Below are 19,949 nucleotides of genomic sequence, written 5' to 3'. Positions count from 1 at the left end.
GGTCACCAAGAAGGAGGGGAGGACTTATACAAAACATCAAACTACTGCATTCTAACAGACCTCATTGAAAGATATGGGGACCAAGACCTCCTGAGAGGACCAAGGTCTCCCTCATGGACTGTTTCCCAGTCCTCTATCATAAACAAGAGTATATCCCAGCATGCCCCCTTAGGCACACCTCACCTGAAAATCCTCCTACTCTGGAGAAATACCCTTAGGCTATTCAATCTTTTTTGCTGCAATTTACCCTAGTCATCAAAACTGGATAACAGTTTTGCTCCTAGATCTGAAGAAATGTAGAAATATTTTTTTCTGGACACCATAAATGCTAGAATGTTTGACACCACCACCAGTATTTACTGCTGTCAGTCAAACAAATTACTTGAAATGTTAAGACTTCTCATCTTACCCAAGCCACAAGACTTACGCATTTTCAACGCAATCATATGTAGAGCTTTGCTTCCTGGCAGAGGAAAACCAAGCCAGCGTGGCTGTGCACAAAGAGATGGCCATGAGCACGCCTGGTAAAAGAACATCAGGGCCCTGCTCATACTCACCATCTTCTGGGGGACTGGCTGTGGGGACTTGAGTCCAGCTTAAATTATACAGGGGTCTGGTTTTGAGAAACCTCGGCCAGGTTTGCCTGCCAGCTTATATCAGATAAAGTCCTCTACCTATCCCTACCTGAGCTAGTGCAGCCATGCCCATATACCCTCATCTAAACCATCCCAACCTCCTCTGGTTTTCCTGCTTAAGTACTGTGGGACTGCTCCTTTGTTGGCAAGGCCACTGCCCTTGCCTGCCTTACTGTGGCTCAGCTTGGGGCTTGCTCTCCTTCTCAGAGCAGCCTGCACTTGCCGCTCACTGACAAAGGGCCTACTCAGCTCACCATGCTCATCTCTGCAGTCAGCAGAGAGTACCTGCTTCCCATTTACAAGTGTGGCAAGAATCAATTCTGAAAAACATATCCAGGGTGTAGAAGCCTCTAACATCTGAAATGCTAAACAGAAGGGAAGTTTTATCACTTGCTAGTTTTATCCACATTCTTATCGAGCACCACATGCATCTACAATTTCCATGTTGTTGTTTGGGTTTTTTTTACCCTGTTTGGAGCAGTAGTAGATAATTTTTGGGTCCTTCCTTCATGCTTACTTCTTCATCCAGACAGCCTGAGCCTATTCCCTCCTAAAGCTGCTCTTGTCCAGTGTGCAGGCCTTAACATATCTGCAGAAGGATATGCAGGCTACTAGTATCTTGCTGGAGACATAAGGACCTTCAATTTGCAGGGCTTCCAAAGTAACAACAATCTGACAACTTAGAAGACTCATGACATCCTTTCCCCATTATTACTTGTTTAATTACCATTTGCACCAGTACATCTTATGCTTTATATACATATATCTTTAATTTTTGCTTCTTCAGTTTTTCAAATACATAATATATTATCTCCAGAATACTAAGACAATACAGAAGAGGCTCCTAGTTAGTTGTTATGGGTGCCATGAACTTCCTTTGTTTGGGGAACTGATACACAGTTGAAATGACAGGACCTTACATGATTTGAGGGGGAAAAAAAAGAACAACAAAAAGCTCACCAGCAGAGTCCACGACTTTGCCAGCAGATTACAGCCCCCCCAAATTCAGAGGAGGCCAGGAATTTAAGCACAATGAGACCACAGGAGTGACTATGAAGGCAGGGGGAACACCAAGAGATCCAGGGGATCAGGATTAAATGACTACTTAAAATACATCCAGTAGTCTGGTCCCCACTTCCACAAGTGGAACTGCAGCAGCTTTAGAGCCTTATTTCAAGAATTTTGCTTCCCAGAGGGAAGTGGTGCAAGTGAAACTTTGTCTCCAAAATGGCCTCAGTGTAGTAAGACAAAAGAAAAACATACCTTTGCAAGTATAAGGTCCATATAGCTAACTACTCTTGAAAGTCTCACCAGGAAATCTTTGCCCAAAGGGAAAAATATTCTTGCACAGGTGTGCGAGCAGAGCACATCCCAGTTAAAAAAGTGTTACTGCTGGCTGAATGTTCAAAACAGAAAGAAGCCTTCCCAGAAACATACCAAAACCCTTGTGTTCTACTGGGTGGGTATAGCTGTAGATGAGTCACTGAGACCACCTCCCCAGCTGGTATTTTGGGTTCTCAGCTAGCACAGAGGGGAGGGCAGGGCAGTTACCACCGGGAGGTTTCCAGCCTGCCCGTGGGGCTTGGCCAGAGAAACTGGCGGACTTATGTCCCAGATCACCTCCACGGCTGCTAAAGAGGGAATAGTGTCCAGATCAAAGGCCCTCAGGAAGCTCTCCCAAAGGTAACACAGAGAGTAAGGGCCTTTTACCTCTTTTAACCCCCTAAGCCACGCAGGAAATAGAGGGGAGTTGGAGAAGGTTAAATTTTTTTTTAGAAGCACAAATAAAAGAATCCAACTTAGAATAACTGGCTTCTATCCCTGGAAAGTCAGTGTCAGAGAAAAAACCACCAGAAGGAACGCAAGTGGGAGAATTTCACTGCCAGAGTTCTCAAGATCAGGCCTACTACACATTTCTTGCCCAAATGTAAATGTGAGCTGCCAAGGGGAAGGAGACTGTCCCTTCACCAGCAGCTAACCCACTGCCCCACCACTGTTCTCACTCTGGTGTGGGTATGAAATATTTGTAACATGGTGCCAAGTCACAACAAAAGGCCAGGGCTCAGGATAGTGACACAGGAATGTGAAATGCCAAATGGGATTACCAGGTTGTCATCTAATGCAAGGAACTACCAAATTATAAAAACAGGGCTGTGGGTTGGTATGGGTTTTTTTAAGCTATTTCCAATTAAAACAGCTCAATGACAATGAGGCTTTTGCATGAGGCAGGGAGGAGAAAGGGCTGCAAATGACAAGTTCCTCCAGTAAACCTGCAAGCCAAACAAGGAGCCTTAAGATGAGGCACCCACCTAGAGCTAAATAGCAATGGCAACAGGTCTATCCAAGGACTTTCATGACTCCTTCCACAAGAGCACAGGAACATCCAGCACTATCAGGAATTGCACCAAAGAGAGGAAGAGTAGTGCATGCATGGGAAGGCTCTCGCCTCACCGCAGATAAAATTAATCAAAGAGGGGTTTGTGCTGACACAAGACCTATTACCTTACAGCTACCATTTACAAGCTGCAGCCAAATGCAGTTGTCTTCCATCACTGCAGATCAAGCTGCAGAGACTCCAGTTACAAGTGAAAGCAGCCACAGAAAGCAAGTCTAACCAGAGAAAATTTAAAGGACAGGGAACCCAGAGGCACCTACCCAGCCTCCTCCTGTACCCACCATTTTCAGGATTCTTGCTTTCCCTGTAATGGAAAGACAAAGAAAAAAAAAGAGCTGGAATGTACCATGGAACAGCTAAGTGAGTGGAAGAGATGAGACTACCTCTTTCCTCCTTGCTCATCTCGTGAGGAGTCAGCATGTTCTCTTTAGGTTCAGTAGTTTCATTGTGGGATCAAAAATAGTAAGTTTTGACTGAAATGAGCATCTGGTTTAAAAAAGAAAAATTGTCCTGATTTAGTTTTGATTGAAGACTTTTGCGTCCCCTCTGATCCCCTTTGGTGCCTCTAGAGCCTCTTGGTTGTCCCATTCCACTGCTTTGACCATTCAGAACTGGACCCAGTTGGACTGCTGAGGAGCCTGATTGGGAACAGCACTGAAATAAAGAAAGGAGAATCAAAGGAGAAGATCTAATAAGACTTCTTAACTTAGGGCTCCTCCAGTGCCCGTCAGGACACTATCCTTCTTGTGTGCAAGGAGATTTCACCATAGTTTACCTGGATGCAGTGCTGAAGTCTCCCCAGAGGTCTGTGGTAGCTGATGCTGGTGTCTTGGATGCAGATGCAGGAGCATCTAAGTCTAATAGAATATCTAAGGCAGAAGAAAAAATTATTTTTTTTTAAAAAAATCAAGTTAATCAAGAAGAAAACCCCACAGGAATTTGAACCCAGTTTGTCACCTTAGAAAAACTGCTGGATGCATGGGCATAGAATCATTGAAGGGACTCCAGCCCTCCCTTCAGAAGGAAGTTAGGCTTTTTAAGGATTTTGTTACAACAGCTCCTGTTGCTGAATGTGCACGGAGACCCCAGCTTATGCTGCAGGGGTATATTGTCTTCAAGAACTATTCAGTCTCCTCCCAGTATACCAACTAGCAGGTTTGTGACATTTTACCTCTCTAGTAGACTCAACCCAAGCTCAGCAATCATAACTGTTGCCAAACAGGCCTCACCTTAACACTAAAAACCACATACTGGAGCCCAGACCTATTCAGAAGCTTGTGGTCTCTTCTCACACTGATCTCTTTATAGCACTACTAAAATCTCTCCCTTTACAAGAGTGGCATCAGCTCTCCAGACACCTCTGTATGGTCACTTTTAGTACAGCATCGAGAAGACTGCAGCAACCTCTTTGCTATAGAATTACAGAATATTTTGGGTTGGAAGGCATTTAAAGATCACCTCGTTCCACCCTCTTGCCACGGACAGGGACACATTCCACTAGACCAGGTCGCTCAAAACCTCATCCAGCCTGGCCTTGAACACTGTCAGGGATGAGGTATCCACAGCCTCTCTGGAGAAACCTGTCACAGGGTCTCACCACCCCCATTGCAAAGAATTTCTTATATTTAATCTAGATCTAGCTTCTCTCAGCCTAAAAGCTATGCCCCTTGTCTTTTCACTAAAGATGCTTGTAAAAGTCTTTCTCCATCTTTCATGAAAGGTCACACTAAAGTCCCTCTGGTGTCTTCTTTTCAGGCTGAAGAACTCCAACTCTCTCAGCCTTTCTGCATAGCAGAGGGTTCTCCAGCCCTCAGATCATCCTTACATCCTCCTCTGGACCTGCTCTAACAGCTCCGTATCTTTCTTGTACCGAGGACACCAAAGCTGGATGCAGTACTGCAGGTAGAAGGATCTCAAAGAGTGGAGGAGAGGGGAAGAATCATCTCCCTCAATCATCTGGCCACACTTCTTTTGTTGCAGTGCAGGACACAGTTGGCTTTCTGGGCTGCAAGCACAGACTGCTGGCTCGTACCCTATTTTTCATCCACCAGTATCCCTAAGCCCTTAACTGTCAGGCTGCTCTCAACCCATTCATCCTCTAGTGTGTATTGATACTGGTGACTGTCCCACTGCAGGTGCTGGACCTTGAATTTGGCCTTGTTAAATTTAATATATTAAAAGTCTGATGTATGTAAATTACATATATATATATTTATGTGTTTTATACATAAATATTACCACATACATATTTTTAAAATAATCCACTACACTTCCCACATCCTTCTGCTGCTCATACTACAGCTTCCTCTCTTCCTATTCAAAGCCATTCAAGATTTTTTTCTTGCATCTTTCAACAACCACTACAAGTCTATCTGTACTTTTCTGCAGAAAGCAAGTGACTGTGCAGTATTTTTCTGGACACCCTGAAAAGCTTTGCCAGTGTCCCTAAAACACACACAAGTTAAGAAAAATCCCACTATTTAAATTTCACAAACTGCCCCAGAGGTGATTTTGACCAAGTCACTTGGTCAAAGGCTTCTCCTTTTGCATGGACAGGAGTTACAATGTTGTTCTTGCAAGGAGAGGCAGCAGGTATTATAAACAAGCATGGAGATCCTGGGGTCAAAGAGAACAAAGTCCTATGGACACATGATGTCTCACAGGCCACTGCTGGCACTGAACACTGGTTCCTCTGAAACGGGTCTCAGTCCCCTCTATGTATCTACTAGTGTCTGACTGACTGCTTGCTCTATGCTGATATTTACCTGCACTGCTCACATTACTGGATTTCTGCACGGGCGGTGGTGTGACATGGTTGGCAATGGCTGTGGAAGAAGGGGGAGGTATAGGAGGGACTGCAATTTTGCCTCCTGGTGGGGGTGGTAACAGGCTTAGGCCCCCTGATCCAGCCACACGGGGCTTGGCTGCTCCTCCTTTCTTTGTCGTCATGTTCTGTATAACAAGAAAGGGCAAGTGAGGAAGGGTCTCCATTGGTATATCCAGAGAAAGAAGCAGGATAAGCTGGGCTGCTTACCCCAATGTTCAGTTTGATGGTCTGCCCTTCCTTAAACCCTAAGTCTAATTTGGGACGTGTGTCAGCCTCCTGGGACTCCTTAGATATCTCAGTCTCCTGCTTCACCCACCTAAAAAGAAGAAAGGGAGATATAAGTCCCTGTGGCAAAGGGGAACAGAGTCTCAAAAAACCCACATGGCTCCTCTCCCCACCCCATCAAAGAACTACTTTGTCTTGTCAAAACAGCTACCTCCTTACTCCCAGTGTATAGCAACAAAGCTGGAACCATCACAAACCCAAGACACTGTCTAACATTGCACCTGTAGCATCACATGACCTAAGCTTAAGGCTTACAGATCTCACTCTGCAGGGCTTTCAACTTGCACAGCAGTTGGTGGCATACTCAAGCATCCCTGATGGAGTCAGAGTAGGGCTTCGTGACCATCCCAAAGTAACTTGTGCTAAGTGAACATGCACCACCACCCGCCATGTTCTACAGGCCAGAGTTAAACAGAATCCCAGAAAAGCACAACTCACTTGAAGTGATCCTGCAAAGAGACGTTGAAGTCAAAGGCATCACCACGATCCGTGAAGCCAATGCCTATAAAAGCACTTCGTCCTAGCAAGGAGACAGGAGGAGTCATTGGAAGTGCCCTGCAAAAGGGTCCCTGTGTTCATGCATGCCGAAATCCTTCTGCTTCTCCTTAACCATGCTGTGCTGCCTCTCTCTGACACACCTGTAGCTGAATACCAACAGCTCACTGCAGTTCACTATTTCTAGCCTTCAGGATGCATCCTCCTTCCCGTGTGGCACTCTCAGAACACAAACGTGTTCTGGGCTCTGTGAGATGTGGAGAACCCTCCTCTGTTAACCTTGCCTTCCTACCCCTCCAGGCACACTACTCAGCCTATTCAGTGCTCCCAACACCATTTCAATCCACCTGGCATATACCCAGCTCCATCAGGCTAAGTCTCCTCCACCCCTACTTGCTTGTCACATACACAATCCCTCAACTTACCAGTCCCATCTTGAATCCGAATGACAAAATAGCGGCTGGAATCTGTCACAGTCTCTACCGCGATGCCGGGGTATTGATCTATAGGAGCCTGGGCGAAGAGTTCTCCTGCAGACAAAGAATCAGGTGTGAAGGAGAGTAACCTCTTGCTAAAGCATGGCCAGGGCTGCTGCACACAGCTCTAAGCAGGCTTAGAAGCACAGGCTTATAACCAGGAATCACAATCTCAGTCTTGCCAAGCCATGGCCTTTCCCTTACCCGAAACCTTATCCTCCAGCTTTATGTATGCAGTTTTGCCTTTGGAGGTGACACGAAGCCGCCCTGTCCAGTCTGGATGGTCCAGTTTCCAGTCAGATGCCCTAAAATAGAAAAATAACAAAACAACTGTTTGTTGACCACACATTGACCCCTCTACTTCTGCCCAATCGTCTCTGTGAAAGTCTCTGCTCCCAAACCTTCAACACTTGCTGCTGCCTTATTCCACTTCTCAAACAACATTCCACTTCAAGAAGAGTTCGTGGCTCCTCTCTGTTGCTGCCACTTGGCATACATAGCTCTGATTGGCCTCTGTATCCTCTGGGTAAAGGAAAACAGATATAATCCAGAGAAAGTCAACTCAGTCTTTACCTTTATAAACTTATTAACTTTATAAACTTGAGGGGAGACTGAAACTCAAAAACTCACTTGGAACAGTAAACCTAAAAGCAACTAATAAGTGACTTGTGAGCATCAGGAAGATCCCAAAAATTAATCAACAGGATGCTGAAAAGTCGCTCTATTATTCTACCCTATTTCTGTAAAATAACATCATGTACTTCTGAAGCTAGAGGCAGCGAGCTTACGCTGGGTAAAACATCATACACACAGCCATCTTGACTAGCTCTCCAGTATCTTTAGACTCAATCTCTACAGACTGTTGTGAAGATCAAAAATAACTGGAACAAAAGAGAGCTGAAACCTGCAACCTACAGGACTTTATACCTGGAAACAAACCCCCGTGGCCAGACACAACACCCAGAGCAGCCACAGTTTGCTGAGTTCAGTCTGTACCCGCAATATCCATCAGAGCACAAACCCCTTTCTTCAGCACAGCTTTGAGAGTCACACTCCACCGTCTCCCATCTAAAGCGAGGGAAGGCATTTCTGTACTGCCAGTCCTACAGCCTTCTCTATAAAATCATGCTGAGCTCCTTCTGCCTCCTTCCCTGATGCTGCGAGAGCAAACAGGGCCCCATTCAAGGCTCCAGTTGTACCGCATCAAACTCGCACCCCAGAGAAGCAAGAAAACTGTGAGCGGAGGTCAGCTCTCCCTCTGCAAAGGGCAAGTCGCTCGGCTGCGAGCTATTACCGGAGCAGCCTCCGCTCCTCCACGGCACGGAGCAAGGGCTCCAGGTTTTTAGGCACTCGTCTCCTGCCTGCAAGGGACACCTCGAGCTTTGAGGGCCTCAGGGAACAGACCTGACCTGCCTGCGGCCGCGGGCCACGGCATCTCAAGGCGAGGGCACTCCTTCCCGGCCCCAGCCCCGGGCTGCCCTGCCCGCCCTGTCCGCGGGGCAGTGTCCGCTGCCCTGCCGGCAGGTCGGGCAGGGCAGCCCGGGGCTGGGGCAGGGCAGCCCGGGGCTGGGGCCGAACCGAGCCAGGGCAATCCCGGGCATTGTATGCTCCCCTCACCTGTATCCGCGGTTGGAAGTCCGCGGCGGAATGCGATAGACGTTAACATCGGACTTCACGCAGAGGACAGACTCATACTCCAGCTCAGCCGCCGCCATCTCGGCAGCGATCTCTGGCAAGGAGAGCGAGGGGTGGGAGCCTAGTAACCAGGACCGCTTCCGACCGCCATCTTTGATGAAGGCGGACACAGCCTAAGGGTGCCGGGGCGGCAAAGCGAGGGACGTCGAAAGCGCGGAGGAAGTCATCTTGGACCCTGGCAGCAGAGCGCGCGGGGGCGGGATGGCGGCCATCTTGGAGTCGGTTCTGACACAGCAGCGGGGATCCGGCGCCATCTTAGCGCCTGGCAGTTCCCCCCACGCAGCCTGGCGCGGCCATGTTTGGTTCGGGCTGATGATAGTGGTGGTTGCCGTCCCGGACCGCAGTCGTGCCAGGAGCGGGAAGAACCGGGCGGCGTGCTGAGGAGGCCTGGAGCTGCACGGTGGGGGAGGGGGGCTGGGCCTGGCGAGGCCTTCAGCTGCTGGCCTGCCGCCAGGCTGCGGTGGCCCGGTGCGCAAGGCACTAGTGTCACGCCGAGAGCTGGGAAGCCACAGCTGGGTCGTGCCCAAACAAGGGGATGGGGCGTGTGCCACCGCTCCAACATCGCCCGGGGAGGGGAACCTTGTGGATCCGTGCATATGCTCAGCAATGTGGGGCTTTTATTCCTGCAGCCTTGTGCCGAAGGTTGGGTTTTAAGTAAAGATGGCTTTTTGAGTGGCCTGCGGTGGTGGGATTGGGAGGCCTATGGTAAAACAACAAACCGAAGAGAAAGCACGGCATGAGTGGTTGCAAGTTTTGCAGCTAGAAGCAGTGAAGATGCCAGCTACAGAAAAGTTAATCTCAGGAGGTGTGGCTTTGCAGAAGTGCGTCCAAAATAAGTGTACAGATCCACGCTTATTTATGAAAGATGGTCAGACTGGTAGCATTTAAATAGTTTTTTTTTTAAATAGTGACTTCCCAAGGAAGACTGATGCTGACATTTACTGCTATGCAGTAGCCTGTGAGACTGCATAAGTGCTAAATGCTGGAAAACTGGAGGAAAAGGCATAAGAAAAGTTGGAAACAAGGTTATATACCAACAGCCAGGGGTAGGCATAGCATGGGCTAATTGTGCTAAGTAATTTAAGCTAAGTAATAGAAGGCTGAAGAAGCACAGATTATTGCTGAGTGAGCAGAGTTTATTGCAGTTTATTATTTTAAGCAAAAAGTGAATGAAGCATCACTAACTTTGAGGAAACTTCTTTTTTTTTTTTTCCTGGTGTAGAACAGTGTTAGTTACTGCAGTGACAGCTAAAGCAGTGTCTGGAGATTTGTTTCTTGCTGCTTCCAGGGATAAGTGGAACAGGATGATGATGAACCTCAGTCATAGTAGTCCAACAAGCCATCCTTCTGTTCACAGCACTGTGTTTCTGACAGTACGCAGTGCAGAAAAACTTTGAAACAAAAGGAGAGTCTGTGCTGCTGATCCCACAGATCTGGTAAGTGAAGCTGTTTTTAAGCCAAGGACAGGAATGATCTGGGATCGTTAAGTAGGATACTTGTAATTTAACTAGTATATCTAACTGTAACTGGCATCATTTTCCCTCAAAATTATGTTGACAGCTGTATGAGTGGAAACATAGGAGAGATGCGTGACTGGTGTGAGCCAAGTACCAGAACAGAGAGGGAACGATGCAAATAACAGAGCTTCCTTTTCCCTTTCCCCCCTGTCAGCTTGCTCTGCCTCCCTGCGGAGGGAGGGAGGCACAGGCTGACATGCTTGGTCTGACTTGTGGCAGTTCTTGATACCCCAGGAAGAGGAGGCACACCCTGCTGTGTGGGTGCCCTGCCAGGCTGCACGCTAGGGCAGACAAATACCTGCCTGGGAAGAGATTTGAAGCCTTTGATGCAGCCTGTGCAAGAACTAGCAGGAATACACCCTCCCTGGGCAGCCTGTGCCAGGGCTCCTTCACCCTCACAGGAAAATAGTTTTTTCTTATATTTAAGTGGAACTTCTTGTCTTCCAGCTTCATCCCATTAACCCTTGTCCTGTTGCTAGATACAATAGAAAAAAAGGGATGTGCCAACCTCCTGACATCCACAATTTATATACCTGTAAGTATTAATGAGATCTCCCCTCAGTCTCCTCTTCTCCAGACTAAACAGCCCCAGTTCCCACAGCCTTTCCTCATAAGAAAGATGTTCCAGTCCCCTGATCATCTTGGTGTACTGGACTTTCTCTAGAAGTTCCCTGTCCCTCTTGAGCTGAGGAGCCCAGAACTGGACACAGGACTCAGATGAGGCCTCATCAGGGCAGAGTAGAGGGGTAGCAAAACCTCCCTTGACCTGCTGGCCACAATCTTCTTGATGCATCCCAGGATGCCATTGGCCTTCTTGGCCATGAGGGCATATGGCTGGCTCATGATTTACCTTTTGAATAGTGGTGTATGTTGACACGTTTTTTCTTAGAACTTTCTGCCATGTTTTTCTGCTGTTTTTCTCTGAATGATAATAACATCACTCTGTACAATCATGGTTGCAAATCTAGTAGTTCTCAATTAGCAATATTAATTTTTGCTTGCCTCTTTATTATGCTGTCCTTTGGTGTGACACAATCCTCCTGGAGTTCTTCTAGAAGGAGAACATTCAAGATGAGAGAGTGGGAAAGGAACAACTTTTTAAAGGCACGTGAGGAAAGGTGCACAAGCAGCACCAGGACATTACGAATACATGTCCCATTCAATTCCACTTAACCAGCAAAGAAGGTAATGTTCTTCTGTCTTTTTTGAGCAAGTATCCCTGGACCAACAAAATACAAAGCACTGCCAATAACAGCTGAAGTTTGGAGTTCATTATTTGAAAACTTTTTTTAAAGGGTTAAACTATGAGGTTGAAATCTTGAAGGAGAACCTATTTAAAATCTGACCATGAAAGCAAGGGAGGATCCATATTCCTCTCACATGTAAGTCTTCAGTGAATGAAACTCAAGGAAAAGCGGAAATCTTGGATGGAACTCCACAGTGTTCAATTGTATAAGATATGATGAATAAACAGGCTTACACAAGTAGGGTAGGATGCAAGGTTTGTGTCAATCTGTAGGCAGCCTCATAATAAACCACGAAGAAGAATCATTTGGGCTTTTGCTTTTTTTATTACTTAAGAAAAAAACATAAGGTATTGTCCAGGAATGTACTTAATGGACAGACCCAACGTTGAGAGTTTTCCTTCTCTGCACAGAAGAAACTAGTCTCACAAAGCTACTCATTAGATAGTTGTCCTGGTTTAGCAAGGAGCAGCTTTTGGCTTAGTAACAGGGGGAGCGGGTTGCAGTGAAGACCCGGTAAAGAGTTTGCGGACTCTCCCCCGGCTCCTGGATTCAGACCCACCTCCGGCCCGTCTGGGCCAATCTGGCGCCTCTGCGATCACTATTTAAGGGACGGAAATTGGAATGTGAGTCAGGAGGTGTAAGAGTGATACAAGATGGAGGCGACCACGCGGACTCTTCAGCCAGAGAAGGAGGAAGGAAGGAGGAGCAGTAGACCGGAGACCCTTCTGCAAGCCGTGGTGAGAATGCAAGCTGTGCCCCTGAAACCTATGGAGATCCGTGGCAGGACTGAGAGCCACCAGCAGCTCCATGTGAGTGAGCCCGGACGGGCGAGGGACTGTGTCGGGAGACGGCCATGGCCCAGGCTGTACTGGAGAGCCTGTGTGCCTCAGAGCAGCCCCACACGAGAGGCAGAGAGGAGCTGCAGCCTTTGGAATGGGCGCGCGTCGGAGCAGCCCGTGCAGGGCTGCCATGTGTGTGAGTTACCCCACGGACTTGCAGGGAGGACTGGTGTGGAGTTCACCCGTCCTGAGGAGGGACAAACAGCAGAAGCTATCGGGAACAGACTAACTGAAACCCCCACTGCCTGCCCCCCCGAACCGTTCAGGGGGGGGGGCAAGGTAAAAACCCCAGGATCAGGGCTCTGAGCCCGGGAAGAGGGGAGGTGTGGCGGGAAGGTGTTCTTAAAAAGGCTGGTTGGACTCTTCATTGACGTATTCCTCTGTGTTGTTTCGTTTTGGTTATGTTTTGGGTTTTTGTGGGTATGTTTTAGTTGATGTTGCATTAAATTATTTTCTGTTTTCTTCCCCAAACCGAGTAGCCTGGTCTGTTTTGTCCTGAACCTGAAGCGGCAATTAAGCCCTCCCTGCCCTTGAGCAATTCTCAGCCTCTTCACTCGAGGCTAATCGTGGTCTTTGTTCCCTGATGGGCCTAAACCACGACAATAGTTTACAGGTTAATCCCAAGGTGAGCATTTTTACAAAACACTCCAAATACTGTTTCAAATGGTTCTTCCTTGGCTGAAAATGCCCTGGCAAAGCATCTGACCTGAATGCTCACCAAGCACTGACAACCTGTTATTGTCAAGAGCTACTTTTTAACTGTGTGTGTTCTATTTACGCAGCAGTCTTGGCAAGCTTTGTTCTTTGCTTGGTGTGCAGCGCTGTGCTTGCCTGAGCTTACTCAGCAAAGTAGTACAAAAATGCTTTGGGGTTACTCAGTGGGTTGTCTAAAGAGGAGAGTCTGAGGAAGACTGCTGAAGGGCAACCCTGCCAGCACTTGGTGTCACTGGAGAGTCCCTGTGAAACTAAGTGCATGGTTGTAGCAGTGAAAAGCACAGAGCAAGGCCTGGCTGCAGAGAAACAGTTCTGCCAGCTGTGGCTGAGAGTTTTGCACGAAGGTTGGTTTGCCATATATGCAAAGAACACTAGGGGTCTGGGAAAGATGAAAGCTCTCTAGTCACACCACCTTCAGAGAGACGAACGGGAGATCTACAAAGCATTGCAGCACTGCAGAAATAGTAGTAGATATATGAAATACAATACTCAGTCCTTTCCAATGTGTTTTGAAGACAACCTGCATACTCTTGCAGGAGGGAGACTTTTGCAAATACACAGACCACATTTTTAGAGCTGTATAGGGGTGTGACTGTTCAGTGACTGATAGATTGGTGCGAGAGACTGTGTGAGGAGGTGGCCATGGCACAGGCCATGCTAGAGAGCCTGTGAGTCCCAGAGACCCACACGAGAGGCAGAGAGGAGCTGCAGCCCTCGAGATGAACACGTATCAGAGTGGCCCTTGCCAGGCTGCTGTGTGTGTGAGATACCCTGCATTGGAGCAGGGAGGACTGGTGTGGAACCCACCTGCCCTGAGGAGAGACAAACAGCAGAAGCTATCAAGAATAGACTGACTGAAACCCCCATTCCCTGCCCCCCTGAGCTGTTCATGGGGGGAGACACTGGGATCAGGGCTCTGAGCCCAGGAAGAGGGGAGGGCTGAAGAGAAGGGGATTTTAAAGGGCTGGTTGCACTTCCATCATTTGCCCTACTCTGTATTTGTTTTCCTTTGGATATTTCTGTTATGTTTTAGTTTGAGGCTGATTAAATTAAGTTTTGTTTTCTTCCCCAAGTTAAGTAGCCTTGTCTGTTTTGTCTGGGACCATAAACAGCGATTAATCCCCCCTGTCCTTCGGGAGTTCCAAAGTCTGTGGTACTGAAGTCTGATCGTGGTCTTTTGTCCCTGAATGGGCCTAAACTATGACATACAAGAAGTGCAAAGTCCTGCACATGGGGAGGAACAGCCCCATGCACTGATACATACTGTGGGCTGACCACCTGGAAAGCAGCTTTGCAGAAAATTATGATGTTGTGGTCCTGGTGGACAAAAAGCTGAACATAAGCCAGACACAGGGTGGTGAAGAGGCTGCACACCCCTTGCCCCTTCTGTCAGCGCTTTCTGTCTCACTCTGAGGAGTCCTCCAGCAAAGATGGCAACTGAGAGTAAGATGCAGCTAGAAGAATTTTCCTGGCAGACTGCTGACAGCCTATCCATCTGTTTCTGGTCTCATGGTTTTTGTGTTGGAGGCAGCGTTTGTATGTTTGACAGCGACATACTCAGGAGCAGATCTCTGCTCCGACCTGGTTCATTTTCTCAGTCAGGACCAAAATAGTGATGCTGACTCTTGCATGTCTGGGCTTTGTCATTTCTGCTAACAGTTTTGATTTCCCAAACTGGAAGGGGTGGGGGAGAATCCTATTGTTGCAGAGTTGAAATGCCTTGCCCTAAACTTCTTTTTATAGTCTTGCCACATTTTTCTGCTATTAACTTTTCAGTTAACCACTTTGCATCAGTCAAGTTCCTTGTTTAAAAAAATAACCCAAACCAAGCCAAACCAAACCAAAACCAACAACACTTTAAATATCCTAGAACTAAAATCAGATTAAATTTGCTTCAACATGCCCAGTTACAGTTTACTGTGTGCAGTGTTCTGTGTTTTGTGAACTGAGCTATCTCAAGAAGGTACAGAAGCTGATGTAGGTTGATAAGAATCCCAGAATTGGGATTAGCTGGGGGAATGTGCTGTAGTCAAAGTAGATGACATCCGCTGCTCTCCCCTCATCTAGCCACAGTTATGCCCTTGTAGAAGGCTATCAGATTGGTCAAACAGGATTTCCCTTGTTGAATCCATGTTGACTCCCCCTGACAACCACCTTTTCCTTCATATGTTCAATGATAACGTTCAGGATGAGTTATTCCATCACTTTTCCAGGGATGGAGGTGAGGCTGACCAGCCTGTAGTTTCCTGAGTTGTTGTTCTTGCCCTTTTTGTGTTCTTTTGATTTAGGGCACTATTTTATTTTGATGGTGTTCAGACAGCTTCTTTTGGTTTGACTGTTTACTTTATCAGCAGATTGCTTCTAAAACTTCAGATAAGTATCATTCTCAGCCTTTCTATCAGGGTGAAAGAACATACTTAGCATAGATACACAAACACAGATAAAAAAAACCAGTTCCTAAAACGTCATGTGAGTTTCTTTACTTCAGTCACTTCAGAGACAAGACTGATGGTACATGCTTCCTGACACACTGGAATATCTGCTTCACTTGCAGAGGTAGGTATAATCAGAGGCAGAATTCTGTTTTCCTCGTCAACTTACAATTTCTTATTCTTCACTCCTGAAAACCTCTCTCCTCCTTCCAGTTCCTCCTTCCATTTCCATAGCCACATAGCAGCCCTTACCTCTTGAAAAACATACCATGGGCTTATTGATTCATCGCTCGCTTTCCTTTTGAGTAGGATTTATATTACTAACTCTACAGCATTCTTTGATTCCCCGTCCCCTTCATACCATCTTCTGTAGCTGTCTTGGGAGGCAGCAAGGTTCCACTCCTGCAGCGCCATTCTCCAGTTGTCCTGGTAAAAGTTGCTTCTGCGTGTATCAGCAAAACTACAGGACATGGAACAAACTTGTTAGACTGTTAAGTGAAGCCCTCAGCAGCCTTCCAGTGACTTTCATAGCTTTCCTTGGAGGTCATCCTCACCTAAAAGCTTCTTAGCAGTTGTCACCAAAAAGTGGTAAATTCCAGTGTTTGTTAGAACTCTTTTATCTTTGTGGTGAAGCAGTTCGGACACTTAGGCATTGCTCCACATTCAGGCTATATCTTATGCCAGAAAGAGAGGGATGGCTTGGAATTTGTGTGTGTATTTAATCCTGCACACAACAGTCCCCGACTGGCACTGAGGTACTGGAACATTAGAATCAGTCTGGGTTTTCCTGTTCGTCTCCCCTCAGTTGCTTCTGAAGGCTGTATTCAGCTCTTACCTATGCAGTTTCCTTGCATTCTGAGAATGCTTTTAGGGACCTTTCATCAACGCAACTTCCTTCATTGATTTGGCAAGGGTCTAGTTAACAGAGATTCTATAAACAATTCTATTAATGCCTAAAGGATGAAGATCAGGCACTCTTCCTCAGTTCTGTCTTGACTTTGCTAGATTTTCTTTACTTTCAAAATTTACTAATACCCAAGAGTAACTGAGCAATTTAAGTTTTGCCACTACTATTCTCATAGTTTTAAAACACTGCTTCAGTACTCTGCAGCTCAGCTTCACTGCCTTGCAATAAGGCACCTTTCTTTATATTATATTATTTATTTATATTGGCTCAAGAACATTACTACTATTACTCTGCATTTTATTTTTTCTTTCTACAACTAAATCTCTATCTGTTCTTTTTTAACCATTCATTTCTTGCCTTTCCCCATATGAAGACTAGCTTTCTAAGGAGTCAGCATAGAGCTTGTAAAAAAAGCAGGGAGGAGGAAGTGCTTACTGAGACTTCCCTGAAAATACCCCTTAGCTAACAGAGTTGCCATCTTATCTGTGCTATTTATAACATCCAGAAAACTGAGCAGGGTTATTTCATTATGACAAGTCTGGCTTTCTTAACCTAAACCCATTTCACTCATTTTAAAGGAAAAAAAGAACTAAAATGCTGACTTCGCTTTCTTGAGAAGTGTATATAAAAGTGGAAGTCAAAGCGGTGACAGCACAGGGAAGTAAGAAGAGAGCTCCACTTGAGAAGGGGGACTAACCAGAGCCAGACTGAAATCCAAGGATGTGACAGAAAGAGAATCTCAGTGTTTACAACCTGCTGTTTGACTAGTAGGGCTCATGCAGCTAAGCCACCATAAGAATGCTGAAGGCGTATCATGGCCAGATTCATAAGCCTTTAGCACAAACTTATATATATAAAGCCTTTGTACCCTGTCAGCTCTCTGCGGTCACCTGACTCAGAGGTGCTTCAGTACAGCTAAAAGAGAAGAAACTGGGGAAGAGAGTGTGAGCTGCCTACTAATTTGCTTCCTGTTTTACAGCCACAGAATGCCTCAACTGCCGGGCAATAGCAGCTTGGATGAACAGGCTGCTATATATTATGCATCAGAATCCATCGCCTCCATTGCCATCTTCAGCATTGTTTTCCTCACAGGTATCCCAGGCAATGGCTTGGTGATCTGGGTAGCTGGTCTGAAAATGAAAAGGTCTGTGAACATTGTCTGGTTCCTAAACCTTGCTGTGGCTGACTTCATGTGCTGCGTGTCCTTGCCATTCTCCATTGTTCACCTGGCCCTTCATGAACATTGGCCCTATGGTTGGTTCCTCTGCAAAGTCATTCCGTCAATCATCATCTTTACCATGTTTACCAGCGTCTTCCTCCTTGTGGCCATCAGCATTGACCGGTGCCTCCTTGTGACGAAACCCGTCTGGTGTCAAAATCACCGAACAGTGAAATTTGTATCGCTAATATGCAGTGGCATTTGGATCCTGGCCTTCATTTTCTGCTGTCCTGTCTTCTACTACCGTGAGACTAGTGCTCATGATGGCAAAAGGGAGTGTGGGTACAATTTTGGAGATGATGAGGCGCTAGATTATGATTCTGTAAATGAGCTTGGAGAATATTCACCTTTAGCCTACAATGGCAATGACTCATGGGGAAATTTCTTTGAAAGTGATGATTCTCTGCCCCTTTCCTTAGCAGCAATAACCATCCCTAGGGCTGTCTTTGGCTTTGTACTCCCCTTTTTCACAATGGCAGTGTGCTATACCCTCATTGTTTTCAGGACACGTGCCAATCAGTTTCGCAAGCCACAGGGCAGAATGCTGCGAACAATTGTGCTCGTGGTAGCTACATTCTTTATCTGCTGGGCTCCATACCACATAGTTGGGATTCTGTCCCTTGTACCTACTCTTGGAACCGGACTGAGGGAGTCACTGATTTTCTGGGATCACCTCTCTACAGCACTGGCCTATACCAACAGCTGCATCAACCCCTTGCTCTATGTTTTTGTGGGACAGGACTTCAGGGCAAAAGCACGGCAATCAGTGCAGGGAATCTTGGAAGGTGCCTTTAGCGAGGACCCAACGCATTTGACCCCTTACTCCCCAGACAGAAGCAAGACTTCAACAGAGAAGGATGCTAGCTGCACGTTGTAACGCAGAACTTACCATAACCGCATAGAAAGAGCAACCTCTGGCTCTGCACATCTATCACTCTCTACTTAACACTTTTTTTGCTCCAACACATTTGATTTATCTGCAGAGCCACACACAGGGCCCTGAGATGGTTCTGCTGGGAACAGCTCATCCCCTTTATATCCTGCTCTAGAGAGATGAGGAGTTGGAAGTACTGAGAATAATCATCTGAGGGAAGACCTTGGTGAAGCAGTAGACAGAGGGTCCTTCAGCCTTTAAGGAAGAATGCAGGCTTGCAGAATTTGTGGTGGGATCACATAGTTTAACCTCTGAATTGCTGGATGAGGATACGGTTAGTGTTCTTGGCATACGTCTGTGTTCTGTCTCCTGTCTCTGATAAAATGCAGATGAAACTAATGTTGCTGTCACTCCTTGGAATCTCTCATCCCATCTTTCCTCTCCTTTTACTATACTTGAGGGCTGAGGGTTTTTTTCTGAAGGTTCCCGTAGAAGGTATTGCTACATTTTCTTACAGCAGTGGGTTAGAACAGCACTCACTCCAGTCAGCTACATTGAACTGATTTTCATGCCCTAGTAGCTGCCCAAGATATCTCTTTTTCCCAGCATATACCTGACTGTACAGTAGTAAGTGGTCCAGTGCACAGGCGGTAGCTGTGGTCATCAGCATGCACTCACTCGCTGTCTCCCTCCACCACCAGAGTGCCAAATCTTCCCTTTTGGATGTAGCCCGAGATTAGCCAAATTTACCTACTGCATTTTAAGATGGCACATGAGCAGAATTTGAGCAACTGTGGTCACTGATGCACCAGATTAGGTGGCTGCTGGACTGTCAGCCTGTTGACAAATCCTCGGAACTGAGAAGTGATAACCTCCTGTCTGACCCCAAGAAGGTGGAGAATGAGCCCACTGCACCGCAGCCCTGTCTTTATAAGATGTGCTTCTAATCTATTTCTGGTGGAGGAAGGTATCAATTTTGTTCACAAAGGCTATTTGGGAATAGCCAAGCTTGACTGTTTCCCGCTCTTTAAAAAGTGGAAATAAGTTTACTACAGAAGTGGTTTAAAGTCTGCTTTTTGCATTCATCCTTCCCTACATCAGCAAGGCTAGCAAATGACACGGCAAACAGCCACAAGCAGCCATTGTAGTTTTCTCTTTCTGGCGAGCAGGAGTTGAGAGTCTCTGATCTCGGTGCCCCATGAGCAGCCAGCTGGGGGAACTTTCAACTCGGATTTCTCTTGACCCCCTCAAGTGCCTCAGCTGCATGCACCAAGTGCAGGCTGTCAATTCAGCGCTGCCCACGCGCAAGTGCTGCCTCCGTGGTAGGCAGGCACAGACCGAGCCCAGCCATCAGGCGCCGCTGAAAGAAATGGAACACCAGCACCCAGAGAG

General features: G+C 46.7%; 2 protein-coding genes and 1 long non-coding RNA gene across 3 annotated transcripts; 2 read left to right on the top strand and 1 right to left on the bottom strand.

The window, feature by feature from the left end:
- Positions 1-1,380: 1,380 nt before the first annotated feature.
- Positions 1,381-9,257, bottom strand: NECAP1 (NECAP endocytosis associated 1). The gene is made up of 8 exons (XM_062007876.1): positions 8,731-9,257; positions 7,318-7,418; positions 7,063-7,167; positions 6,581-6,662; positions 6,065-6,173; positions 5,796-5,982; positions 3,806-3,899; positions 1,381-3,684 (listed from the first exon to the last, which is right to left on the bottom strand). Exons 1-8 carry the CDS (start codon positions 8,826-8,828, stop codon positions 3,636-3,638), a joined length of 825 nt encoding a protein of 274 aa, XP_061863860.1. The 5' UTR covers positions 8,829-9,257; the 3' UTR covers positions 1,381-3,635.
- LOC133626782 (uncharacterized) lies at positions 8,609-12,882 on the top strand. Its single transcript, XR_009819759.1, has 2 exons — positions 8,609-10,244; positions 10,773-12,882. It is a non-coding gene; the product is annotated as an uncharacterized LOC133626782 (long non-coding RNA).
- Positions 12,883-17,450: 4,568 nt separating this feature from the next.
- Positions 17,451-18,637, top strand: C3AR1 (complement C3a receptor 1). The gene has a single exon (XM_010205319.2). It carries the CDS (start codon positions 17,451-17,453, stop codon positions 18,558-18,560), a length of 1,110 nt encoding a protein of 369 aa, XP_010203621.1. The 3' UTR covers positions 18,561-18,637.
- Positions 18,638-19,949: the final 1,312 nt, after the last annotated feature.

Source organism: Colius striatus, chromosome 1 (genome assembly GCF_028858725.1).
Source record: "Colius striatus isolate bColStr4 chromosome 1, bColStr4.1.hap1, whole genome shotgun sequence".
In the NCBI taxonomy this organism is placed as follows: Eukaryota; Metazoa; Chordata; class Aves; order Coliiformes; family Coliidae; genus Colius; species Colius striatus.
Note: the sequence above shows the minus strand (reverse complement) of the source record. Positions and strands in the feature narration are given on the sequence as shown.

Bases quoted from the DNA above. Each gene is read 5' to 3' on its own strand.
- C3AR1 (XM_010205319.2), top strand. From the start codon at position 17,451: ATGCCTCAACTGCCGGGCAATAGCAGCTTGGATGAACAGGCTGCTATA.
- NECAP1 (XM_062007876.1), bottom strand. From the start codon at position 8,828: ATGGCGGCGGCTGAGCTGGAGTATGAGTCTGTCCTCTGCGTGAAGTCC. The intron at 3,900-5,795 runs GTAAATATCAGC...CTTCTGCCTTAG, and splicing joins CAGTAATGTGAGCAGTGCAG to ATATTCTATTAGACTTAGAT. The intron at 3,685-3,805 runs GTAAACTATGGT...TCTTTATTTCAG, and splicing joins GACTTCAGCACTGCATCCAG to TGCTGTTCCCAATCAGGCTC.